General features: G+C 40.1%; 2 protein-coding genes across 2 annotated transcripts; one reads left to right on the top strand and one right to left on the bottom strand.

Moving 5' to 3' along the window:
• Window positions 1–167: 167 nt before the first annotated feature.
• Window positions 168–4621, top strand: angel1 (angel homolog 1 (Drosophila)). The gene is made up of 10 exons (XM_008399333.3): window positions 168–293; window positions 754–1467; window positions 1973–2199; window positions 2286–2355; window positions 2447–2889; window positions 2987–3122; window positions 3224–3334; window positions 3786–3819; window positions 3993–4156; window positions 4243–4621. The coding sequence occupies exons 1-10, from the start codon at window positions 203–205 to the stop codon at window positions 4401–4403; spliced, it is 2151 nt and encodes a 716-aa protein (XP_008397555.1). The 5' UTR covers window positions 168–202; the 3' UTR covers window positions 4404–4621.
• A 1797-nt stretch (window positions 4622–6418) lies between these two features.
• Window positions 6419–13163, bottom strand: vash1 (vasohibin 1). Its single transcript, XM_008399339.3, has 7 exons — window positions 12279–13163; window positions 10748–10836; window positions 10404–10460; window positions 9991–10065; window positions 9192–9573; window positions 8203–8312; window positions 6419–7767 (listed from the first exon to the last, which is right to left on the bottom strand). Exons 1-7 carry the CDS (start codon window positions 12492–12494, stop codon window positions 7698–7700), a joined length of 999 nt encoding a protein of 332 aa, XP_008397561.1. The 5' UTR covers window positions 12495–13163; the 3' UTR covers window positions 6419–7697.
• Between the last annotated feature and the right edge of the window lie 217 nt (window positions 13164–13380).

The raw sequence follows: 13380 nt of genomic DNA, 5'->3' as shown, positions 1-13380 counted from the left end.
AAAAAAAAAAAGCGTACTTTTTAAAATAAAAATTACATGCTGCACTTTTAAAGTAAGAGAGCTTTGTTGGTGACAGAATGTTCTGCGCTCTACAGTACTGTATGTAGTACAGAGGTCAACAAAATTGTACATGAATCTCCGCGAATTATATGAGAATTTGGCTTGCCATACCTTGCGTACCAACACCACCATCAAAGTACGCATGCGCAGATTACATTTCATAATCATGATTGGTGTTTTGCTGTTTTACGCGTTCTATCCGCTAACTTGGTTCTTGTTCCGTCGACCGTCAGGTACATCTAGCTATAACTTTTATGAAGGCTTTACTTAGACTTGTTTTACCCTGCTGCTGTTGGCTAATGGTTGCTAAGGTTAAGTTTGCTGCTGACCGAGCAGTTTCTTTTCAGTGTACAATCTGAGGAGGTGTTTTTTTTGTGTTCATAACTCGGTCTAACACAAATTGCCTGGTTTTAAAGGTCAACAGACATGACTTCTCTCCTGAATTTTCTTCCGTGTTGCATATTTTGTTTTAAACTGCTAACTGGCGGTAGTTGTTTGCACTTGTTCTTACGCCCCCATGTGACGTCTAAAGCATAACACGTGTTTACATGTTTTGCTGTTTACTGATAGCTGAGCTAAAGCTTCGCAGTTTTAAAAAAAATAAATTACTGTAACAAGAAAATAAATGCAACATATTAAATTATTAGTAGAGCATGAATTCACCTCTGTTCTGTTTTTTATTCTTTCTTTCAGAGGCCTTGAAGAGAAGTGTTCCTCAGTCAGTTAATGGCACAACAGTGTGGGATGGTGATACTGTCACACTTAGGAGCATGCAGTCTGAAACAATCATGCAGGATCAGAGTGGAGAGACGAAGGAAAGGTTAAAAGAACCAGTGCCTCAGGAAAACACTCCAAGTCCCAACATGGATGAGCAAAACCTGCCAGCTGTCCTGCAGAAGGACATGAGGAATGACGCAGCGGCAGAGACAACTGAAATGCAGACTACAGTGGAGGAGGAAAGAGAAGATCCCAAAATGGGAGATGGGGAAAAGGTTGTCCCCCATGACGTTATGTATGACAATCAGAATGAGAAAGAAATAAGCACTTCTTCAGGCGATAATGTCGATGTTCTGTTAAAATTCTTGACGTTGGAGGGAAGCATGGAAAAAACCAACTGCCCTGAACAGAATCAAAGCAAGACTGAAAACAGTAAGGAAATGCTTCAGGAGTCCAACGCTGACACGTCAAAGAGTCCAGATGAGTGCTGGGATGATTATATAGTTACCACTGGTAACCCCCTTCTCTCCAACTCCCAAACATATCTTAAAATTGATGAGCAACATGATGCACAAACCGGCTGGCACTTTCCCGTAGGACCTGGTCTAGGACAAGAAGTTTTCTGCCCACGGTGGAGCTTTCCTGCTGCAAGTTATTACACCACTGTGGAGCCAACTGTGCCCTTTGAAGGTAGGAGGGATTCTTATTTTTGTTTTAAGTAACTTTAGGCTAGAGCTTAATACCTTCCGGATCACTCAGATGATCTGGTTCTGGTCTGCATGTTTGACTAATGAGTTGGATTTTATCAGCTCAAAAGTGTTTATTAATTATATACCATGCATTTTTCTTCCACTTATTTTTCTGCCAATATGTTTGGATACAGCACTCTGTATGCAGCAAGCATCTTCAGCATTGACTGTTTTTGGCGTATGCTAAATGTGGAGTCTGCCAGGGGCTGTTTACTAGATTTTGGAGGCCATGACATATAAAAATTGGTCATATAGCATTTTTTGGAGGAAGTGGATTTCAGGTTTTATTTCCTGTAAGCTATAATAATTAATATGGAAAAAAAAATCAGAAATATTAAAATATATCTTTAACTTTTTGAGTCATCATATTTCTGAAATGAACTTGCCGATATTCTAATTAAAATTCACCTGAAAGTGGTTCGGTGTGTGTTTGTTTTGTCACCCAGTGATGTGGAGAGTGTGGGAGGACTTGGATGCTGATTCTGAGAGCGTTCTGACCCCGATCACAATCAAAAAGGCCTCTCTGGACTTCACTGTCATGTCCTACAACATCCTTGCCCAAGACCTTTTGGAGCTGAACCAGCATCTGTATGCACACTGCCCCCTAGAGGTGCTGCAGTGGAGCTACCGCTGCAACCTGCTCTTGATTGAAATCAAAAAATGGGCACCAGATGTGAGTCAGATCCGTGTGTCTTCTTATGTATCTGATGTTGTACAGCAACTGATTGTTTTTGTGTGTTCTTGTCCTTCTGTGTGTAGATTTTGTGTCTGCAGGAGGTTCAGGAGAACCACTACCATGAACACCTGCATCCTGTCCTTTCTCAGATGGGTAGGGCAGCTAAGTCGACACAGATGAGCTGTATTGTTCGATGACGTTGCGTCACAAATTTCATACATGCTCTGCTCATGTTTTCCCCCAGGCTACACCTGTGTGTACCAGCGGCGTACAGGAACAAAGACCGATGGCTGCGCTGTTTGCTATCAAAGCTCACGCTTCGCCGAAGCCGCCGTTTCCAAGCTGGAGTTCTTTAGACCCGAGACTGGGCTGTTGGACCGGCACAATGTGGGTGTTGTCCTGCTGCTTCGCCCACTGGTCACCACAGAAGCAGAAGTCAAGGAGGCCGGCCCGCCCCTCTGCGTTGCCAACACGCACCTGCTCTTCAACCCCAGGCGAGGTGACGTGAAGCTGGCCCAGTTGGCAATAATGCTGTCAGAAATCGGTGCCATGATAAAGTCCTGCAAGGCCAGAGGTGAACACTGTAATGTTGTCTTCTGTGGAGACTTTAACTCTATCCCACACCTGCCTCTGTACCAGTTCATCACCACTGGTGAGCTCAGCTACCAGGGTATGCCAACATGGATGGTGAGGAAACAAAACAGATTAATAATTGTGTTCAATCTGAGCGTGGATCATCCTCCTGCTGATCCTTGTGTGTGTGGATGTGTGTTGTGTCCAACAGATTTCCGGCCAAGAGGACCTGTCCTATAAGCCCAGTTATCACAGGCTGTTTGCTCCTCTGTGGCCCAGCTCTCTGGGGATCTCAGACACCTGCCAGTACACAACAGATATCAATAAAACACGTGGTCAGAATTCAGGTCTGTGATTGTTTTCCTTGGTGTATTTGATATAATGATCTGAATAGCAGGTTTACATCTAGTATAACTGTTTCCCATGATCCCCTGCTCTCCTCGTGTAGGGACTCGTGGCTACTCGCATGAATTCATGCTGCAGCTGCGCTTCTGTCCAGCCGCATGCGTTCGTCCTGGGAACCTGGTACTGATTCCTGGAGTGACCGACATCAAACCAGGTTGTGCACACAAGCACACAAAAAAAAATTAATAAATAAATTTCTTCTGGGCTACAGTGGGACCTGTGCAGAAGTAAAAAAAAATGTATATGCTATTTTATATGTAGAACCAAGCAGGACAGATGGATAATTTTGTTTAAATTCTCTAGCGATACCCTTGAAGTTTGTGAAAGTGAGACGTAATGGTCTTGAATAAGGGTTATATCATCTCCTTCCAAAAGGATTCAGGTCTCTTAAAGTTTCCTATATTTTGTCTCCTTGTGCCCACAAAGTTCATTTTAACAGAATTTAATTTTTAAAGAACACAAAGCAATGCTGAATAGTGAAGAGGAGGGAAATGTTTTTACGAATGTCATAAGTGAAGTGTGGCATTTATTTTGTATTCAGCCGTCTTTACACACCTGCTATCCTTGAATATTGAATTTCTTGTTTATCTTCTCTTTGAGCTCAGATACTTCAGAGGACGCCCAAAATTATGAGAAAAGGTTGGTTCACCAGATATTTTGGTTTCCAATATAATAAATATTACATAAAGTGTTTTTTAATCTTTAAAAGTCACAATCATTGTCCATTTTAGAATCACACTTGCAATAGAACGTGTAATTTACCGACAGGATATTCAAAAGCAGAATTAAGCTGGGTGCTGAATGTGTCGCAGGTTCAGAGACCGTCTCAAGCATCAGGTGGACTTGGAGTCCGTCTATAAACACGTCCTTCCTGGTTCTGGCTTCCCAGAGGTCACGACCCTGCACTCTGAAGGTGGAACTACTGTTGACTACATTTTCTATTCTCCACAACGTCCTTTGACCAAAAAACAGAGAGGTAAAAGGACAGGATTGGAAGAAGCCTGCTACTAGGCGTTGACTTTAAATTGCTTGTATTGTATTTATCTTTTTATTTTCTCCTAGCTTATAAAACGTCTGCAGAAAAAGGCCTGAAGCTCGTTGGCTCTCTCTCTCTCCTGTCTGAGGACCTCTTGTGGTCACTGAACGGACTTCCCAACCACATATTCCCTTCGGATCATCTCAGCCTGGTGGCTCGATTCCAGCTGGAGCTTGATGACGCATGAAAAAAAATATAAGTTAAATGTTGAGTTGTAAGAACTCACTCTGTTTTTTAGTGTAGAAATAATGAACCATTTTGTTCATAACATACGTTTGTAGTTTTTATTTTTTTTGTACAATATTTTCCAATGAATGGAAATAGAAGTTTGAATAAATATTTTTCAGGTATGCGTGGCTCGTGATTCGGCCCGTCGTAAATAAACCTGCTGCTGTTTAATCCTCAGGATCTCTGTGTGATTCAGAGCTGGGAATGTGACCTCAATATCTGCTCTCAGGCATTCAGTGTGCATGTGTGTGTGATTAAAGCTTGAATGAATAAATGATGTGTACAGTTAATTTATGTATGTTGGCCCAGAATAAGAGCTTCTCAAGTTTCTTTAACCATATTTTCTAAATATTGGTGCATACATAGATTATTTTCCCCGTGATTAATACTACAGAAACCTAGATCTTCTGGCATTTACGGCTTTAATGGAACTCTACGGCTCTCACAAACTCTTAAGCTAATTTCCCTTCAGCAAGTTGCAGAGAAACGACTTACATTTTTGAGCCATCAAAAAGCTGCTGGGATATTTGTGCTTTTACGATTTGGATGTGCTCCCTGATCTTAATTCTTGCAACCACTAAAAGTTATCAATAAAACCCCTCAATATGAGGAAGGCCAAACCTATTGGTGCTTACCATGATTACAGGATGCTGCCATCAGCATGCAGATGAAGTTTTGAAATGGATAAACTTGAGCCTCTGAAATAGAAATGTATGACACAGGCATAAAATGCAGGGCATTAGGCAATTCTTCCTTTTCTAATGAGAAATGCAGTTAAATATTTGGTCTGAATTATGACATAAATGGACCCTGCAACATGAGTCAGAATATACTTAAAAATCTAAAAAGACTGATTCATAACTATGAAATGGACGGTTCTGGTCCAAGTCAAAGTCCAGATCTTGATGTCATTCAGCTGCTGTGGAGGGACTGAAAACAGGCTGGACATGCAGGACACTTGTCAAGCTTCTGACAGCTGAAAGTGAAGAGTGGGACAGAAACTGATAAATGAATACAAGCATCACACAAATTATTTCAACCAGTAGGGACGAGACTTATTGGGAGTGAGCATCCCAATTCTATAATAATATTTTTTTTTGTAGGTGTCTTTTGTTTAATAATAAAAAATACATATGGTGATTAGCTGCAATTAAATCACTTTAATTTCCAAAGACAAATAAAAAAGCTTATGTAACAGTAGGTGAACATTTTGAGAATAAATATTTCAAGCGTTGTCCTAATTTTTCCACGATTGTAGTTTACTTAACTTCACCTTCTTAATCTTAACCTCATGAGTTACTGATGTCAGGTTTTAGCCAACTATTAACATCTGTTTTCAGGCCAGATTTCATCAAATGCACATTTTTCCCATGATAAAGCTGCTAGTGGTGGATACGGTAACATGCATGTTTTGATTGTACTTGCAATAAATTTTGGACCATAATTTTGCTTCTTGCAAAAAAAAAACAAAAAAAAAAAAACAAAGCAATCCATAAAACAAACAGATGTTAAACATAATTAAATGCCTAGTATGCAACATCTGGTGAATTGCAAGACTAATCTAAAATTGAGATTAGTGAATTTCACCCTGATAATCATGATAATCTGTTAAATTATAATGTGCTGAAACCTAACACTCCCTTACACCCCGTCAGTGTTTTTATTCTCTGGCTCTTCTGCTTTCATTTTACAGAGTTAGTGGCTTTGAGTTTCTTTTCCATAAACGTAAGACAATACTGGAACTTAGACTTCGTTTATTACTACACTGAAATATTTCTTGGTTTGTTTTTAACAGTTCTCAGCCTGCTCTCATTATTGTGTTGCCCTGAAATCCTGGTGAGTGAGACACATTCCCAGCCTGACATCCAGGATACTTATACTACTTCTAATAGTTCAATTAATCTCATTAGCTAAGGGATTTGGAAACACAGTCTATTCCCACAAGAAGTAAAAGAAATCTAACAGAAACAGAAACAAACTGATGTGACTCTTTATTGTGATTCTGTAAACTGTGTTTTTGACACAAAACAACTGCATTACAGAGCACTGAAGAGAAAACGGAGAACACTCAGCGAGCAGATCAAACTGTTGATGGTGGCGACATTCAGGAGAATGTGCAGTGTTTACTGATTACAAACACTGTGGGCACCATAAAACGATGTCATTTCCAGTAAAAAATACAAAAGCCCAGATAAAAGTGCTGTAAAAATTTCTTTACACCTAGTCGACACCATTTAAGGCAAGAGAAAGATGCTACAATTAAAATTTAGACACAAATAAAAGCTGGTATACCATGTGTGCAGTTTGAGTCAGAAGTTTACATGCTGGGTTTTTGCAATGATCCCAAAAATGTACCAAAACTGTTTTTGGAAAAGACCAAGCGGGGGGCGTCAAGATTCTGCAGTGAGAGAAATCTGAACCATATAAATTTGTGGAATATGCCCAAAGGCTGGGCTCACGCCGGAAAATAAAGCAATGATGAGCGTCTGTAAACTTCTGACCAGAACTGTACTGTGACGAAGATTTCAAATAGTTGACATCTATATATTGAATGCTGTGTTTGTTAGTTAGCTATAAGGAGAATCAATTTAATAGACAGACTGACAGATTTTATATCCTCAAAGGTTTTGGATTGTTCATTAAAGCGCCTTTTTACACTTGGAGATATACATTACATGTATATAGGTGAAGAAAATCTTTATTTCTCTGGAGACAAAACAGGTTTTGGGGTCACTAAAACCATTTTTTCCTATCCCATTTTTAAACAAGGCACAAGGGCAGCAGGTATAAACAAGTTACTACACATGTAGCTTTTGTCTAGTTGAATCTAAGTGATGTTACACTACGCAATCTGTCTTAAACTTACAGTACAGTGATACAGATTGTAGAAAAGCCTAACAGCATAGAGATGTGATATGTAAATTAATGCGTGTACACTTAGCAGTACTTATTCAAACATCATTTTGGGTTAAAGTAGCAAAACTGCAGTTATTTATTCATGTAAAAAAGCAATCTGCACATTTACTCCCTTTCTTCATAAACTGGGAGCTTTGCCAGCACCAATTACTGGAACGGTTACAGAAAAAAAAGGCCTGTAACAACGTAAGGAGAGCTGAATGAGGTGCTTGTTTCAGGAAGAACAGTTGCTGGTGACCTGTTCCAGAATGCATTCAGAAAACAGGCCAATGTCTACTCAAAGGAAGTAACCCGGTAGGTCCATCATGCAGATGTGTAGTAACAACAGAATCCTTCTTCAGACTCTAATCTGGTATCCATTAATATCGCTTGGTTTTTGCTCCAAACCCTTCTTCTCTCCAGAGGGGCTGGAACAAAAACAGAATCGCGATGATTAATTCTTATGCTGTTTCTTTAGCCTGATTCTATGAGCAATCCTATTATTAATACAGTGGAAAGTCTGCAAACCCATCTTAAAATGCCAGGTTTTTATAATGTAAAAATGAGACTTATTCCAAAAGTTAACTCTGTTTAAAAAAACAAACATCTTATGTCTTTTCAGGGAACAGTTTAAAAAAAAGTTGAAGAAAGACTGATTTCTTTTTCTACTAAGTTCTACAGGTTTTAAAGTCACATTAAAACAAGAGAATGGCTTTAAAATAATATATTGCCTTCTTTTTTTCAAAAATCAATAAAACTTGCAATTTCACCAGGTCTATGCAGGTCCTCTCTGTCTACTGTACATTAAGTGGCTGCATTGTTTTTATGAGAATGGATCATTAAGCGCATGTGATCAATCCTACCGTCTCTCAACTCGGCTGATCCTCCGGATGGGGCTCCCTGGTCCTTTGAGAGGAGAACCCATGCTGTTTCTCCTGTCCTTAGTAGGAGATGGAGGCGCTGGCTTTCCAATCTGCAAAAAAAAATAATTATATCACTTATTAAAAATTACATTCGAACATCAACAGTTCTTCTTTTAAAATGATTGTGCAGAGCACTCAGTAGGAAGGCCTCTTACTGATGGATGGAGCCGTTAGTTTTATTATCCACAATGTGCTGTATCATGGATACACTCATAATCTTGGCATGAGAGGTGATGACAGAGAAACATCTTGGAGAAATATACTCTCAACCAGCAAATCAGCTCAGAGTCACACTGGAGCAAAAGATCGAAGGAAATTCTGGCGCATCTTAATTATTATGATGAGTACGTTAATCACCTTCAGCAACTGAGTCCAAAAGGAGATTTAATTTTTAATACAAATCCAAAACTAATTTTTGGAATGATTATAACCTTACATAAGACTAATATAACGTTTTTTGTTTTATATTTATGAAGACATGTCATGGTGATGTTACGGTCAACGCAATCACAGAGAAGACTGTTGACTTTACTCCAGTTGGATCAGAATTTGTTATGCTAAACAAGAAAATGTAACTTCTCACACACGGAACTGCAGATAGACACTAGGTGGTGCTAGAGCTCCTTCCCTTTTTCCTCTGGGACAAAAAGTGCCCTTCTGAAATGTTTTTTTTTCCACAATGTTTTGTGTGGCCTGTAATAAATCTCACACTACTAAGCCGGCAATTTCATGCATCACACAAGGTGCCTTTTTTTTATACTTGAGCACCCCTGCCCCCCACCAAAATATCTCTGGACATCTCTTCTCTCAAATAACTTTATGGATTTCTAAAAAAGCTAGCTTCAGGATATAGCATAACACTATAAAAAGTAATCACCATCAGTAATATATCAAAATACACAATCAAGAAATTTGAAGCCCAACTGTACCTTCAGCCTCATGTCTCGAGTGTGTCTCTCCAGCTCCTTCCGCAATTCCTCCTTGCTCAGCTTGTCCACGTCCAGTATGGAGTGTTTCCACTCTATCTGCTCCACACTATGAGGGTCATGTGACACGTACTGGCCAATTTTAATCTTGCGCAGGGTGTGCCAGTAACCCCTGTAGGCTCCTTCAAATTCCTGAACCAAGTCCATGAGTGTTCGAAACTCCAGAGGCTTGAACATGAGGTCGTCCCTTCGGCTCATGCCCAGGGCGCCGAACCGCCCCCCGCTGTGAACCCCGAGCACAATGTGGTAGAAGTGGTTCCCTGAGAAGTGAGATTTAAAGCTGAGCGGGAATCGCTCCACACCGGCCATGTTGTTGGTGAGATGGCTACATCATTACATGTCAAGGAACTCGACGTCTGGAATTCCTTAAATATGGAGGCAGTGGCGGTTCTAGACCAGATTTACCAGGAGGGTGAGTGTTTTTTAAGGGGGAACAGAAGAAAAAAAAAAGCATCTTCTGCTGCCAGATGAAACTCTTGATTCTATCTCAATATGGCAGAAGCTAAAAGTGCAACGCCTTAATTTTTTATGTCATTGTTAAAGTAAAACTTTAAAAGTAGGAAATCAAATTGATCCAAGGGACCAATTATTTTTCGGTTTTTGTGCCAGCGCATCATAAGAAATGATTTAATAATATGTTTTTTTCGTCATTTTCCAAAGCTATTCCTGGGTCAAAATCACAACAGCAAATACATTTAACACAATCTGAATAATGCAACACGCTCTACAGCTTTAAAGATACATGGCCAGGATCACCGCCTCTAAACATTTAATCGGCAGAGCCTCTCTTGTCATCTCTTTAGCGATGTCCATCAACCTGTGAAAAAAAAAGAGAGTTGTTTATGTTATATTTATGTTTGCACAAAACATAAACACTAAATCTACATGTAACATGTGCAAAAACTGTTTTTGTCTTCACCAGGTCAACATTATTTCCATGAGTCAAGGAAATGGGATCTAAATCTAATAAAGCGAGGTCAGGAAGCTTGTTTCAGGCATCTGCTGACTGACATTAGCAGCTACTTGCAAAGCCCGGGGGTAAACAAGAGACGCAGCTAATCCGAATGCATCCCTGGCAGACGCAGCACCATCCCAGTTACCCTCCGAGGACGGAAATCTGTTTGTGTCTTTTATTCCAGAGGAAGAGTAACTCACGCAGTGAGAGGACGGCTTTTCTTAATCTCAAAAAACTGTGTTCCTGTGTGATTGTACCTGTAAGATACAGTTAAGGTTGAACTGTTACACGGGCATGAAGAGCAGCGTGAACAGAGACGAGGGCGCAGCTCTTTAGTGCTTTGTTATATTCATAGGCTGCTGATTAATAATGAATGACTCTCTGCACTAAGTGGAAATCATGGTTTTGGTACAGAGTGTAGAGTTTACACTGGATAGACTATATTGCACAAAATCCTTCATTTAATTTTACAAAACAAATCCCCAGCTAACTCATTTAGCATTAAATGAATGCAATTAAGCACTGTAAATGCATGGGAGGATACTGTAGTTCCCTGATGTACTTCTGTATGGCTTCCAGGCGCTGTGGGATGGTAGTCGTAGGTTGGTATGAAGGCACACTTGGTACTGGAATCTGTAGGGGGGGGAGGGTCAAACAACTGCATGACAACAACAATCACAATATTCACAGCAACTGAAGTCAGTTTAACTGGGTAGAATCATGAATATGAAAGCAAATTCAAAGAGCTTTAGAAGAAACTTGAACAAAAAAACTACTCAATTTCAGCATTGCATAAGAAGAAAGAAACAGAAAGAAATGAAATGTAAAAGAAATAAATAGCAGAGACATAATAAAAACGACTTCTTAAATAATATTTGACCTCAATGGGAAGGATATTGCCTCTTCAGTAAGACAGACAACACTCTGATCACAAGAGGATTCTAAATGGTTCACACCTGACAAGCAGCTTTGGAATGCATTTAGGCCCAACACCATTCAATGCCTTATAGACAGATAACAAGAGAAACTGTTTAGAACCAGGGGGGGGCAATACACTGATTTAAAGAATTTTATTCCATTTTTCTTGTATTGGTCAAGACCCTGCCAGCAGTGACACACAGAGACGTCTTAAAGACAGGGTGACAATAATTTCAACCAATGAAATTAAAAGCTGATTGTATTATCTCCGTGTTTGGATAGAAAACTCTGTATTCTGGAAATGTTTTGAAGATGATAGGAGGGTGGCGTAATAACAGACTTCACTTGGATGTTAAAATGTAGGTCACCAATGTTTTATGCATCCTTTGAGGATTTTAGCCTTATTCAGTCAAAAGCTTATAGCTTTATTTCTAACCTTGTCTTTTCTGCCTTGAGTTTGAACAAATGTTGCTGTATTCACCCGCTGACAGTATGAGCATAATAACTCAGCGATGGCAGTTAACTGTGGTCATGCAGCGGCGCTGATGCCAACCTGTGTGGTGTCAGCATCATTATGTTGTAAAAGATCCTACAACATTTCAAAATCTGAGTTGGGGGAAGCAGGTAAATGTTGAAGTAAAAGTGGCATTAGAACTGAGCCAGGAGGAACACCACATGTGGTCTTCACTTTCTCACATTAATAATTGCCAATTGACACAACGTAGTCTTAGTCTGCAAAGTAATCATGGAGCAAATTTAACAGAGAACCAGACAATCCCACACATTTTCCCATTCATTGCAACAGTCAGCGTGTTGTGATGTCAAATGTAGAACTGACATTCAGCAACACCAACAAAGGTGCTTTTTGATGAATCACCAGCCATTAAAGTTTTATCAATACTATCTCCTGGTTGCAACTTATAGAAACTATTTACCAAAATGGAAAAGTTTAGGTATGGGCATGTCACACTCTTTTCAAGAATGCAATTTTGTTTAGACTTTGCACTCCTCTCAATTTCATACAAAACAAAAACAATATCTTGATTTCTCTCACTCCCACTTTAGTGAACTGTGAAATAGTATGACAATGTCTATACTTTATTTACTTGAACAATTACAATTGATGAAATGTCTTGTAAGTTTGTTTTTTTGTTTACCTTAGGCAGGTCAGTGGCACCCCTTATCTCCTTGGCCAGAACTTCACCACCTGGGTGGATTCTGGCCACATGGCGCCACATCCTCTCCCATGTCTCCTCATCCATCGGGAGGCCTCCTCTGTTGACGTAGAAAGGCACCCCTCCATCCCTTAACTCTTCCTCCCCTTCGTCCTCCTCATCCCTCTCCTCTGCGGAGCCCACGGTGGCCCTCAGCATCCCTCCTTCAGCAGGCAGCCACACAGTCCAGATGCAGAAAAGTCCTGCCTTCGGTTCTGTCACTGGTTAATCAGCTTGCAGGTCTAAAGCAGGTTCCAGCAGCAGATGGTCATCTCATGACCTCCAGGAGATTATGGCATCAGTGTCTCACAAAAACAGTCAGTGAAGCTGTTATTAAAGGGGATGGCAAATCTCTCTTTGGTTCCTCAAGTTGAAGCAGACATTTAAAAATTGAAAAACAAAATATATATATTTTTTATTTTTGCAGCAAATGTTTTACACCTATCAAGCAGTCTGGAGGCCTTCTAGTAAACAGCTATCCATGCTTAATAAGACAGTAAAGGCGACTTAATCATGAGAATGATCCCCATAATGAATCTGTTCATCTTTCTATAAGTATCCATATTCTCTCCAATGCAACACCGCTAACGAGTCTGTCAGGTGGTGGACTTTGCAGGCAACAAAGTATTAGAAAATCCTAATTCCCTGTACCGCTGGAGGTCATTCACGCCTCAGATTTGCTAAAAATCGATGTCCCTTCGAGGTCCCATTTCTGCGACTTCCTTCATCCTTTCAGTCTAGGCTCAAATTATAAAATCCTTTCCTCCCAATCCAGCCGGCTCATTGTTCCTGCAGATGCTCTTCTACAGTGGTTTCTGAGTCCAACGAGCCGCTCAGACACTCCCCGAACTCCAACTACTGCGCATGCGCCAGTCTCAGAAAATGATCTCAGCGGTGACAAGTGCTGCATTCAGGTGCTCTTCGTAAGAAATCCGCGAATTATATTTGCAGGTGAATCTGAATTAAATAAAACCTGTAAAAGTTGATATATTTCAAACCTTAACTCAAGACGTAAAACTTATATATTCTACAGATTCAATACTGT

This window comes from Poecilia reticulata, chromosome 22, assembly GCF_904066995.2.
Source record: "Poecilia reticulata chromosome 22, P_reticulata-male-v2, whole genome shotgun sequence".
Lineage (NCBI taxonomy): Eukaryota > Metazoa > Chordata > Actinopteri > Cyprinodontiformes > Poeciliidae > Poecilia > Poecilia reticulata.
The sequence above is the reverse complement of the archived record's forward strand: the minus strand, read 5'-3'. Positions and strand labels throughout refer to the sequence as shown.